The sequence below is a fragment of the Ambystoma mexicanum genome, chromosome 10, assembly GCF_040938575.1.
Source record: "Ambystoma mexicanum isolate Mex_15411 chromosome 10, UKY_AmexF1_1, whole genome shotgun sequence".
NCBI lineage: Eukaryota > Metazoa > Chordata > Amphibia > Caudata > Ambystomatidae > Ambystoma > Ambystoma mexicanum.
Window position 1 is genome coordinate 1529675889 of NC_090932.1, and position 13313 is coordinate 1529689201.

At 50.5% G+C, this 13313-nt stretch overlaps 1 protein-coding gene across 20 annotated transcripts in view; it reads right to left on the bottom strand.

Moving 5' to 3' along the window:
- CIT (citron rho-interacting serine/threonine kinase) overlaps nucleotides 1–13313 on the bottom strand; it is a 2264529-nt gene that overhangs the window by 827558 nt on the left and 1423658 nt on the right. For 14 of the 20 annotated variants that reach the window (XM_069619729.1, XM_069619715.1, XM_069619714.1 and 11 more), the window contains one exon: nucleotides 1194–1235. The exons of the other annotated variants lie outside the window; for them this stretch is intronic. In XM_069619729.1, the coding sequence (XP_069475830.1) occupies nucleotides 1194–1235 (42 nt within the window). The remainder of the gene's footprint in view (nucleotides 1–1193; nucleotides 1236–13313) is intronic. 20 annotated transcript variants of the gene reach the window in all.

Genomic DNA, 13313 nt, shown 5'->3' on the forward strand with positions numbered 1-13313 from the left:
GATTTCCTAACTAGTTGCCGACTTAGTTTTCTGACTGGCAATCTCCTTGATGTTTCTAGGAGGCAACATGGAATAAATCTCCCTTCCGTGTTGCAATCTGTTTTTAATGGATCTAGGGACAAGTGCATCGCAAGCATCACTTGCACTTGCGCGATCTGAATGACACCTGGCCTAGTAGGATCGTTTGTTTTGTCTCCCCTTGTTCCTCCCCTCCCTGCCTCGTCGCGCCTTGAAACACCTGTGTATAGGTGCGTTACAAATACCATGTCATATCATATCATCACACCGGTAGTACTCTCTCAGACACTATGATAGTATGTGTGTGGGTTTGGAAACCAGAAAATGTGCCTTCGAAGAAGGTGTACCTAGAAAAACAGTCCAACGATGATAGGCACCAGGGCGAACAGAGGCATCCGAGGCCGGGTAAGGAGAGTTGGAAAATGAAAGAAATAGGGGAAAGGAGGACAAAGAAAAAGTTGCAGGTGCAGGCAACCGATCATATCCACACAGAAAAATTGACAAGCTCTAAATTTATAGGGGAGCGTGCATATTACAGTGCAAATGATTTTAGTTCCATTCCATATGTATGGATGCCAGCAAAGGGGATGAGACGTAGGAGAAAGATTTTTTTCATACATAACATATGTCAAATAATGTTCACCAGTACTCAATTGCAGCAACCTGTTGCTGCTCAGGCGAGTGACCTGGTGTCACCCAAATCAGAAGAGTCACATTTTAACAGAGAAGGCCACCACATACAATGCAGTCACACATTAGGAGTATGGACCTCACTCCAACTTTCTGATTTATGTTGCTGCCTCAATGAGAGACTATACTAAATGGCATTTCTGATATTTTCTAAAATTGCTTGCATTACTTCTAAAGAAAGTTTATTTTCAAGAATCTATTAAGCTTCCATCTTAAAACCATGCAAGGCCTTCACCAAAATGCTGGCAAGGTCATAGATGTACCTTTATAGACCTTTAGAATTGGACAGAGATCAATCTCACACTGCTACCTTCACATCCAATCAAGCATAGCCCCGCCAAGTACCCTGTATTAACAGCCACAATCAGCAATTTGCCTGTTTCAGCCAAAGCATCTACAATGAAAGACCGAATACAGAGGATGGATGAGAGCATTTGTGGCGGCCTGGAGGAAAATAAACATTAGCAAAAAGAGGAAGAACTTGCCAGCAATGTCGGTTCACTTTGGTACTTCATCTTCACAGATTGCTAAAATATGAATATACACATTATAGGGAGTTAAAAAAATTCAGAAAACACAAATTATTATGCATTGATGTTATGTATAGTGTGAAAGTAGACTTTGTAACCTCAAGCTATACTATTTGCCATATGAAACCCAACAGTTACCTTTCGCTTCTACGTAAAGCAAACATTAAAATACATTGAATCAGGAAACTTAACAACTGACATACAATGTGGCGGATATAGAGTGTTACCAGATAAAATGTTTATTGGGTTAGTTACAAGCAAAATGAAAAAGATATGGACATCTAAATTGGATGGTTAATTTGAAGATTTCTGTTGGGAGAAGACTGTCACAAAGCAATCAGAGCAAGGGTGGCAGTTCCTAAATGATCGAAGTAAACAACTGTTCAATTGTTGCAACTGACACCCCAGAACATGTGTTAGCTTGATTGGTAGGTCATAACATTATGGCTTCTTAGAGCAAGACGTTAACGCTACACTGAAGGAAGTATTAGAGGAAGATCTATAAAGGAATGAGAAAATAATTACATGATGTAAACAATGTGCCTAGGATGAGAAATCACTTATGCTGGAAGAGTGTGATCTCACTTAACAAAGCCTGACCGCATTCTAAAATTGGGGATATCAGACAGAATCTATTAAGGTTGACAACTATGAACCACTCGAAACACACACATACAAATTTATGTATATGTATATTTAACACCACACACAAACGATTTATTGAAAGAATTTAAGTGCCACACATCCAGTGTAGACAAATATTGGATACTATTCTTGAAATGGCTTTTATTCACTTCAAATCATAGTTATTTATCATAGGTATGTTTGTTATAATAAATATGAGAACATGTACCTGTGTGGCGATTACGGTTCTCTTACTGCTTCCTCTCCCTGCCTCACAACCTGGTTGGGCATTGCCTGCAATGCTGGCAGGCCCGGACAGGATCACTAAAAGATGTTTTACTTTAAATCTTCCAGTACTGGGACTCCGCACACAGGCTTGCATTAGAAAGAGTCTCAACCAGCTGCAACCATAGTTCCATAGGTTTTAATTCCCCTATAAATAAAAGTTATTCACTGTAGTGACTAGAGTACTCATAGTCCTTAGTCCCCTTTCCTCCATCCTTTGGCAGTGAAAAACTGAGCATCCCCTTTAAATTTAGCACAGCGCATGGCCCCGGGCGTGGGAACGCCCACCCCTCCCAGATGCATCACTACAGTCCCCTTTTAACACATCGGACGCTTTAATACATGGCTATACTGAATACTTTAGCCCCTGGCATACAAGCGGTGGAAGGTGGGTGGGACGTATGGAGGAAAAGGGACTAAGGACTAAGAGTACTCTAGTCACTACAGTGAGTAACTTTAATTACTGATACGTTCTGTCCCCTTTCCTCCATCCTTGAGGATGATTCCACCAAAAAAGACCATAGGGTGGAGATGTGACAACCTGCCTCATATCTAGGATGAAGCAAAAAGGTTCTTCAGAAACATCTGACCGAACTCTGCATCTCGCAAGCAGCTGGAATGCAGGGAATAGTGCTAACAGAACGCTGACGGAGTGGCTCAAGTAGCCGCCCTGCTTATGACATCCCAGGACGCATTTCTCTGAAACGCTACGCCCGTGGCCTTAGATCTGACCACATTGGCATGAATCCCCTCAACAATTGATTTGCCCATGGCTGTGTACGCCACCAAAATGGCCTGAACCATCCGACGGGCGATAGAAGCTTTGGAAGCCTGGGTGCCGGGAGACGTACCCCCAAACGGGATGAACTATACCTCAGACTTCCTGAAAGATTTTGTTCGAGAGAAGTAGAACTTGAAGACTCTCTTGAGGTCCAAGGAATGCAAAGCCCTTTTGGCACCAGACTGCAAGATGACCTTTTTGTTATGAAACGTGGAGAAGGGCTCACAAGATGACAAAGCCTGCAACTCACTGACACTGCATGCCGAAGTGAGCGCCACCAGCAATCCAGTCTTCAGTGTAACCAGCCTGATGTCGACCGATGCCATCGGCTCAAAAGCTTGCGCTGCAAGGCCGCAACAACCACATTAAGATCCCAGACAGGATGAGGCCTGTGTACCAAAGGAAAAAGCCTGAATAACCCTTTAAGGTGGGCCTTAACCACCGGGTTGGCTACGGAAAAAACATGCTCTGGGGAATTCTGGTAGGCCCTAACATTCACCAGATCATTGCGGAAGGTATCGACCTGAATGTCGGAATGCGCCACATGGGCGGGATAAAGTCAGCACATTGTCCATGGATTAGGTGAGAGTGTCAAGCCCCTTGTCACAAGCTCAGTGGCAAAATCTTGTCCACTTACTCTTGTACTGACTTCTCATAGAAGACCTCCGGAATGATGTCCCAGTTATCCTCAGAGAATTGAGCATGGTGCAGTCTTACCTGGTCAGGAACCAGGCCGCTAGGGCCAGCATTGCTGGGTCCGGGTGCTCCTCCACCCTGGCTCGCTGCGTCAGGAAGCCCCTGCTGTGGATTGGAAGATGGACCGGTCCCTGGGCGATCCAACTGCAGAAGATCTGAGAACCATGCCCTCGACGGCTAGTGCAAGGCGATCAGGACGAGGCTGCAGCCCACCGACACCCGGAACTTGTGAAGGGTCCGCTGGAGCAACAGTGGAGTAGGAGACGCATATCACCTGCGGCTGTGCCAGCACAGCTGGAACACAACCCCCAGTGAACCCCGACGCGGGCCCGCCCAAAAGGCAAACCGAGGGAACTTGGAATTCAGAGGAGATCAGAATACGTCCAGATCCGGACCCCCCCCCCCATCTCTGTAACAGGGGTTGATGTTTAACTCCCACTCATAGGTGTTGAGCCCTAAGCGGCTGAGTTGTTCTGGAAATGGACTGTGGAAATCCAAATTCCTTCCATAAGGACCCATTCCCAGATCACCACCGCCTCCATGCACAGAAGGGGGGGCGGGGAGGGGGGAGACGGGTTCCACCATACTTGTTCAGGTAAAACATTGTCATGGAGTTGTCAGTTCTGATCGGAACTGCCATGTCCCTGATGAAGCATAAAAGCCTCGAGAGAGAGCCAGGCCCATGGCCCGAGTTCGAGCAGATTGATGTGCAGGAGGGCCTCTGTCCTGGACCATGAACGGAGTAGCCCTCCAGAGTCGCCACCCCCAGCCGGAAAGCAAGGAATCCGTCCTCACCACTAGAGTGAACTATGGCCGGGTAAAAGGGGGCTCCCACTGCCATATTGCCCTCCATCAGCCACCATCGAAGATCTGGGAGGAGGAGCAGGGGAATTGGGATCCTGGCCGACTGAGACCCCATCTCCTGGTCCCAATTGGCCACCATTTGGAGATGGAGGCACTTTATTTTGAGGCGAGCGGGCTGGACCGTGAGAATGTACGCTGCCACCAAACCCAGAAGGTGCTGGAACCACCATGCCAGGTGGACGAGTTCGCCACAAAGTGCCCCATCACTTTGCAGAGGGAAAGTAGCATCTCAGGCGTGGGGAACAACCGCTGCACCGACGTGTCCCAGTGCACTCCAAAAACACCAGATCCTGGGCGGTAGTCAGCTGCGAATTCTGCCGGTTGAGGGAAAAGTCCAGTGGGTGAAGAACGTCTGCCAGCCGTTGGCATGAGTGCACTACCCCCTCGGAAGCACCGACCCTGACCAGCCAGTCGTCCAGATAAGGGTATAAGTGATGGTCCTCCAGGCAGAGACCAGCGATAGCATACATCAGGTTTGTGAAAATACAAGGAGCCAAACTGAGGCTGGTAGAGGAAAAGGAAGAGGAAGACTGAAGCCCATGGTGACTATAGAAAGGATCCAAGGACTCTTGAAACAATGCTTCCAGCTGTCCTGGAAGAGAGCCAGCCGGCCTCGTAAAGCCGAGCTGTGTTCCCTGACTGTCACGTCACTGCTTTTTGGCATCTGAAGCGGGAGTGGAAAATAAATGCACAAAGTCCTCTGCTGTTTCTTCCTGTGGTCACTGGGTGACCTGTTAGGTCTCCGCGCACCACGATCCTGAAACCCCTTGAAGCCGGTGAAAGCACAGGGTTTGAAGTCGGTCCAGCCCTAATACTGAGGGAAGGACTTCTACCATGGCTTACGATGGCCAAGGACTTTGGCGGCCTGTGTAGAGGTCTTCTTTTTAGTCAATTTGTCATCAGTGGATGAATGAAACAAATCTGAGCCCTCAAAAGGAACATCCAGAATTCTAGTACTGCCTGCCCGAATGCGGTTCCATGTGTTAATATCTCCGCAAAAATATCACGATACAAAATATCGCCATATTTTTGTGGCATTATTAACCCATGGACCCTGCCAGGGACACCCCTGCATTATTTTAAAATGTGCGGGGGACACCAGCGCAACCCCCGCTCCCACAAATTATCCCCTCCAAAAATATTGCCTATGGCGAGACAAACAGCCATATGTATGGTGATATTTCTGGTGGGGATATTTTGTAGGGATACCCCCGAATGCTGCGTCCGACCTGGAGCCGGCATCCAAACAGTAGTGCTTGCAAGAAGCCGAGGGAGGGGCCCATGTGGCCGCCCTACTGATGGCCTGCCACGGGACGTGTGTTTGCAATACGACCGCCGTGACCTTGGCTCTGATAGCATGGACATGCAGGTTAGCCGAAAGTGGCATGTGCTGCCCCTCATATGCCTCCTTAATGGCTGCAACCATCCACCTTGCTATGGAGGCCTGATAGCCTGGCCTTGACCCCCTGAAGATGATAGAGCCTCCGACTTGCAGAAGCTCTTGGTTCTGTCTAGATAGAACTTCGCACTCGCCTGACGTCTAAGCAGTACAGGACCCTCTTAGCATTGTCCTTGGAGTCGGCAAAGAAAGTTGGGAGCACCATCTCCTCATTTTGGTGGAAGGCCGAGAATACCTTAGGTAGGAACGTGGGGTGCGTTCTGAGGACCACTTTGTCCATATGAAAGGTAGTGTATGGCTCATAAGCCACCAGACCTTGAATCTCCATGACACGACATGCCGATGTAAGACCCACCAAAAGGGCTGTCTTCATGGTGACCAGCTTGATGTCTACGGATGTGATATTTCAAAATCATTACATGTAATCAGACTCCAATACAGACAAACAAAACTCCTACCTCGCTCTTCTTTGGGATCGATGGTTCTGTAATCTTTTGAAGTAATGGGAAAGTACCTAGAAGCCCCTCCACCATCCGACTTCGGAGAGTCCGACAGTGGTGGAGCCTCCAGGGAAAAACCCCTTATGGCGAAAAAACCCTGTGAAGGGCTGCCAGAGAGCATAGTTTCCGGAGGACTGCTCCCCGGAGATGTTTCCGGTGGAAAATAATCAGCCCCTTCGGTTGAACTTCCCAATCTCCTCTATAAGTGCTAGGTGCAAGAGAGATATTACAGACCCAAAGAGAGGATATTGGCTAATCTCTAGAAGGCTTATCCTAGAAACACTTAAATAAGGCCCGGATGACCGGAGGGTTAAGTTCCTGGATGGCAGTTTTGGAGAAAACAGGGGGAATAGTTGCAAAGCCTAACAAAGTGTAAAGAATGAGAATTAGACTTAATCTTTCCCCTCCCAATCCTGATCCTGTTAATGGAGAAGGGATGTCACGTAAGCTTACCTCCTGAAGGAGACTCTGGAGAGACTGATCCCCTGCTATTACTGGAAGGAAGTAGGTAGCGTAATGGCCCCTGTAGAGAGATGAATGAATCCTTAAGAAAGGAGATTGTAATGAATGGAAAAATACCGGGTAAAGCAAGAGAAATGCCTATGAAGGAAATCTGATTCAATATTAAGGATCGTACCAAGACCTGCGTCCTAATATCCCTGGATGAAGGATCGTCTCGTAAACACAAGAACTCCTCTGATTCCACAGAAGGCGGAGGAGAAGGCGGAGGATCTGAGCCACGATCTGATGATTGCCTAAAGCGAACGGTAAAGGGAGTTTCAATAACAAGTGAGAGCGGAGAAACAGACACAGGATAGCCCCTTAGTTCTAATAAGGACAGAAGTGGAAAGTCAGAGGGTACGATTGCGTACTTACGTCTGTGAAGCGCGGCTGGACTCTGGAATGAAAGTAGCAACGCGCCGATGTGCAGGTGATGGATACGGAAGTACTGTTCACCAGTCTGGGGGCGTGGCTATAGCCTCTTCCTCATGTGACCCTACGGCTATACCGTAACTTGCCGCAATGGGATTCTCCATGTTGGATGAGTAAAATGGACGCCGTACTCTCGCCCGTTATCCCAAGGTTCGCGTATTCCACGACCCATCACAACGGATGCCATTGGCTCAAAAGGTTTATTCGCCAAGGCGCCTAGCACTATATTGAGGTGCCACACAGGGTGGGGCTTCTTAATGGGCGGGAAGAGCATAGCGAGGCCTATCAGATGTCGTTTAACCACTGGATTGCCCTCCTCTGAGTTCCGCTAGGCTCCAATGGCAGCCAGATAAGTGCAGCACGTGTCTATCTGCACCCCCGAGTGTGCGAGGTGTGCTGAGAAAGAAAGCATGTCGTCCAGTGTCCAAGTGAGAGGATCGAACTTAGACACCACCCAGTGGCAAAACCTAGTCCACTTGCTTTTGTAATGGCTCCTAGTAGCATGGCTCCTAGCCCCCAGAATGATGTCTAGGTTAGCCTGCGAGAGGAGCAGATGCTTCAGCATGACCTGCTCAGGAACCACGCTGCAAGGGCCAACTTCTGCGGGGCGGTGTGGATGACTGCACCCCCCTGCTGCGACAGGAGATGAGCAGAGCGGAATGTACATTGGAGGCTGGTCCGACAAACTGAGTAGCTCCGAGAACCATGACCTCAACGCCCACCACGGAACAATCAGAATGATGCTGAGGTGCTGGGAATCTCTTATCTTACAGATCACCTTGTGTACCAGTGGCGTGGGCGTGATGGCATAGGCGCTCATGCTGTTCCACTGTATCTGCAATGAATCGCCCAGAGAGCCTAGACCCTGTCCCTGCCAGCATGCGAACAGAGGGCTCTTCCTGTTGATCCAGGGGGCGAAGAGGTCCACCTGCGGATGACCCCATCTGTTGAAGATCACCTGTAGGACCTGATCGTTCAATTGCCATTCCTAATTCTCCACCCCCAGCCTGCTGAGCTTGTCCGCCTCCATGTTTGACTCTCCCGGGAGGTGGATCGCTGTCAGGTGAATATCGTTCGCCAGGGCCCATTCCCAGATGCTGACCGCCAGGATGCAACGCGAAGGGGACCTGGTGCCACCCTGCTTGGTGAGGTAATACATGCTGGTGGAGTGGTCTGTCTGAATGAGGACCGTTTTGCCGCTGATGAGTGGCAGAAAGGCCTTGAGAGCCAGTCAGATGGCCTTCAGTTCCATCCAATTGATATGGGCCTCCTGCACCTGAAGGGACCAAACTCAGTGGACGCTGTGGTTGTCTAGGGTAGCTCCTGAGCCCTCCAAGGACAAATCTGTGGTGATGGTAACCTGCGGTGCTGGTTTTCGGAAGGGCCTGCCTATCCTCAGATTGCAGTCCGTGCTCCACCAGACTAGGTCATGGTGTAAAAAGGGAGGAATGCAGACTAGTTCCACCTGTGAGCCTTGCTCCCGATTCGATAAGGCTGCGAAGTGAAGCTGTAATTTCCTCATTTTGACTCTTGTGAAGGTACTGCCAGAAAAAATGCTGCCATAATACCCAGGATGTGTTGGTACCACCAAGCTGAGTTCACCCCTCTTCTGAGAAAGTGACTCAGCCTTTTTGATGGCTGCAATCTTGTCCTCCGATGGAAAGACTCTCTCGGACCTTGTATTCCAGGCGTTCGACTCTGAGTCGGTTCCAGCTGAGACTTCTTAAGATTGATGGAGAATCCCAAGTCGTGCAGTGTGTTCATGAGGGCAGAGGATGAGTGATGGACCACCTTCGGGTATCTCGCCTTGACGAGCCAGTTGTCTAGGTATGGATAGACTTGGTGACCTTGGGCCTTGAGAAGGGCTGCCTCTGCATTCATAAACCTGGTAAAGGCCCTTGGGGGCAGTTTAGGCCAAAGGGTAGAACCTTGTATTGGAAATGGAAGCCCATGATCCTGATCCTCAAGAAGCAACGATGGGGCTGCGAAATCGGAACGTGTAGGTAAGCGCCCTTCAGATCCAGGGAGTACATCCATTCTTCCCTGCAGTGTCTCCGCAATAAGCGCTGGGGTAACCATCTTGAACTTTTGAAGCGGGAAGGAAAGGTTTAGGGTGGAAAGGTCCAACACAACTCTCAGACCAGGCTGGTTCTTCTTGTGTATTGCGAAAATCATGGAGTAGTAGCCCATGCCCCCCCCCCGGGAGGCTGGGACTTCTTCCACTGCCTGACTCTCTACGAGCGATCCAATTTCCGGCAACAGAGTTGTTGTCCCAAGCTGTGGGAGTGGAGGGGAGGAGAGAGGGGGACCGGTAGGCATTAGCCCGTGGAAACTACTGATATGATACAGGGGTCTGTGAACCTCGCGTGCCAATTATGTGCATGGAGAGCAAGCCTGCCCCCCCACTGGAGACATGTGGACCCGGGGGGGGGGGGGGTGTCATGCCTTCTTTCTTGCTGAGGCTGAGGAGGGGGATTGAAAGAAGCCGTTATTCCCTGCCTTGTGCTGTTTGCGGCAGTGCTGGCTCGGAGAGAGGTCCAGCTGCCTGCACCGTCGTTCTTGGAAGCCCCGTAAGCCGCCGAAGGCTTGACCCTTGTCGGAACGCTAGCGCGTTTGACTGAAAGTCTTGGGATTGGACTTATTAAGGTGCAAGGATGGATAATTAATTTGCAGTTTGTAAACTGTTTTTCTTCTTATCCAGTTCCTCACCTGTGGAGGCATGAAAGAGGTCGCTACCCTCAAATTGAAGGTCCAATATGCACTCCTGGAGGTCCGGGTTGAACTTGGTAGCCCGGAGCCAGGCCGTCGGCCTCATGTCTATGGCAATGCACATGGCAAGGCCAGAGGTGTCTATATGCGACACTGAGGACTCCATTATGCCCTGAGCCACCATCTTCGCTTCAGCCAGCCCTGTCTTGAAGCGTTCCTGACTGCGCACCGGAAGTTCCAGATGGAATCTGGTATTTCCTGCGAAAGCCTCTGGTTAACGACTGCGAGCATGGCATCCGCATTAGATTGACAAAGGTGTAGCAAGGCGTTGGAGTAGACCTTCTTTCCATACGCCTCCAAGATCTTCTCCTCCTTGGCTAGGAGACCAAGGACGAGGTGACCGATGAAGTTTGCAGCTCCGAGTATATGGAAGCTGCAGCAATCACCCAGGAGTGTGGTGGAGGGTGTGCCGACAACAAGAGTGTATCCCCCTCGAACTGCCTAAACTTGGCGTTGAGGCGCCTGTTGGTGGGTTGCGCTGAATGGGGTTTCAGCCATCCTTTTTGGCTAAGGCGACAACGTCCTTCTGCATCGGAATCCAGGTTCGAGTTGCGAGGTGTACAGTGAGGACTTCGGTCTGGACCCCCGCTGCCGGTAGTTTTACCTCAGGTTGTGGCAGCCCCCAAGTATTCAGCCAAACCTGCAAGTCGATCGTGAAGGCCTTACCTAACAAGGGTGTGTCAGGATCCTCCTCCTCATCGGTGTCAACTAGGGTGTCCGACTGGTCTGGCACCGGTGGAGGAGTACTGGGAGCAGTTGGTGGAGTGGTGGTGACCGGAGCCGGATGCTGCTGTGGAATGGCCTGAGCTGTAGGAGGCAGGGGAACAGGAATCGAAGGAGCCGGCGTGGGCAGCTGGGGCTGCACAGGAGCCTGAGGCACCAGAGCCATAGGCAGAATGACTATGGGTGCTGGCGGTGTGACTGGTGGAAGCGTGTCCCTGATAACATCCCGAAGGATGCAGCTCATCTGAGGGGACCTCATCAACGTGAGGAACTTCCCAAAAAAAAAAAAAACAGTCCTCACAGGCTTTTGGGGTTGCAGGTGATATTGACGGAGTCGCGGCTGGCTGCTGAGGCCTGTGTGTAGTCTGCCTAGCTAGTTGCAGGAGGTGCCTGCCTTGTGATGTAGAAGGATAAGCCACATACCTGGTTAAGACCAGCCCCAACTGGACACTCAATCTCCTACCTGCTCCCAAAATGGCTCGGTGACTAACGAGCTGCCATCTTGTCTGGCGCGGCAGTCATCATGCCGAGCTGCATGCCAAGTGCCTGCGTCATTGTGCCTGGCTCGCTGGGACCGGCCTTCTCCTGGACTCTTGGTGGTGGATTTTGAGGCCTACCCTGCACCTCAAGACCAGACCTGGTAGGTGTAGAGCACTCGGCTGAAGCGCTGGTAGGGCTGAGTAAAGGCACCCCCTCAGACATTTCTCCGGTATTAGGGCATAACCCCTCGGTTGAACACCCGGTGAAAGAACCTTGCGGTCCCTTAGCGCTGTCTGCGGGAGGTTCTCGCGACCCATCGGCCTGGTGGCCGGTAGCTGAATGAGCCTCGGTCCCTGCGTTGGTGTGAGAACCTGAATGGTCACTCCCACTCAGACGTTTCCTAGGAAAGGAATCGCTCTTGCGGGGTGCGATGGAAAAGAGCGGCCCTGCCTTGGGCCTTGACTTGTGCTTGACGAAGTTCTTCAAGTCCTCTGGAGGAGACTTCTCAAAGAGCTCCCGCCACCTTGCTAACCTGTTCTTCAGAGCTTGCGGTGTAAGCGCGTTGCACACAGTACAGCCGTCCCAGCCGTGGTCGGGGCCAAGGCAGCGGGGGCACAGAGTGTGGGGGTCAGATGTGGCGAAGAGCCCCTCGCAGGCTGGACACCTGCTGAAGCCCAAGGACGTTGACATGCGATGGGGAGGAGCGTGGCACCAGAGAACCGAGTAACTGTTTAAAAATTAGAAGAAAGAGACAGACAGAATCTCGGGAAGAGCGCGTGGAATTACAAGGCCGAAGCCAAACCCAGGAGCGCTGGTGAAAGCCGGCCGTTCCCGTCGAAACAGAAAAGAGGACGGAGGAGTGGCGCCAGTGGGCGGAGTCAGGGGAGCGTATTCTCCAAGTGCTGCACCCCCACACGCCCCTAAATTTAAAGGGTAAGAAGATTTTTACTGGTGAAAAGGGTTCCGTCTCCCGTCCCTAGGACGGACGCCCACGCAGTATGGAGGAATGGGGACAATACGCAAGAGTACAGATTGCACTTCCTGTTTAAGATGAACACAATCAGATCCACATGAAGGGTCTCCCAAAATGTGAAGATCTCTAGAAGACTACATGAGCCAACCCACACTTGTGGGTGAGCGAACTCTGCCTGCTCAGAGCATCAGCCGCCGTACTCTCCTTCACAGCTTAGTGAACTGCAGATAGAGAGATCCTGTTTCATACAGCCCAAACCATAGTTCCTTGCACAGTGGAAGTCTCCCTACACCATCTCTCTTCAAGAGCTAATGTATGGCCACCATAGTGCCCTTCATCATCAGGACATTCTTCCCCTGAATGATAGGCAAAAAGGTCACCAGTGCAAGTCTCCTCGTCCTCCGCTCTAACGGGTTTATATGTAGTCTTGATTCCACTGGGGACCAAAGTCCTCAATGTCCGATCATTCATATGTGCAACCCATCCCTTGAGGGAGGTGTCCGCGACTACAGTAATCTCCAGCTAAAGCTGCCAAAAAGGTTCTCCGATCATCATGTTCTATTTGCAGGCCTACCATAGAATGTCCTGTGCTACCCTGCTCAGAACTTGTATAAGGTCTGTCATCCTTCCTGACTGAGACCATTAGGATCTGAGAGCCCAATGAAGGGATCACATCCTTAGTGGGGCCTACGGCGCCAGGAAAATGCAGGATGCCATGAGGCCCAGTAACTGGAGAAAAATCGAAGGCCGGTAAATATTGTGCATTCTGAAATTACATGACCATTTTCAGGATATGTTGAGCCCTTAACTCAGGAGGAGAAGTCCTGCATGAGGATAGGTCCAGGACTGCTACAATAAACTGAAGCACTTGAGACTTCTTGAAGTTGAGAAGCCCAGTTTGTGAAGGGAGTGTGACGAATCCCTGGATGTCGCTACTTCTCCCAGAGTGAGAGACCTTTCCCATGAGACCAGGGAGGTGAGGCCGCTTCCTGAATGTCCCCCAGGGGTGGTATAGTGCAGGAGGATCTCATGGGTATTCCCTGGAATC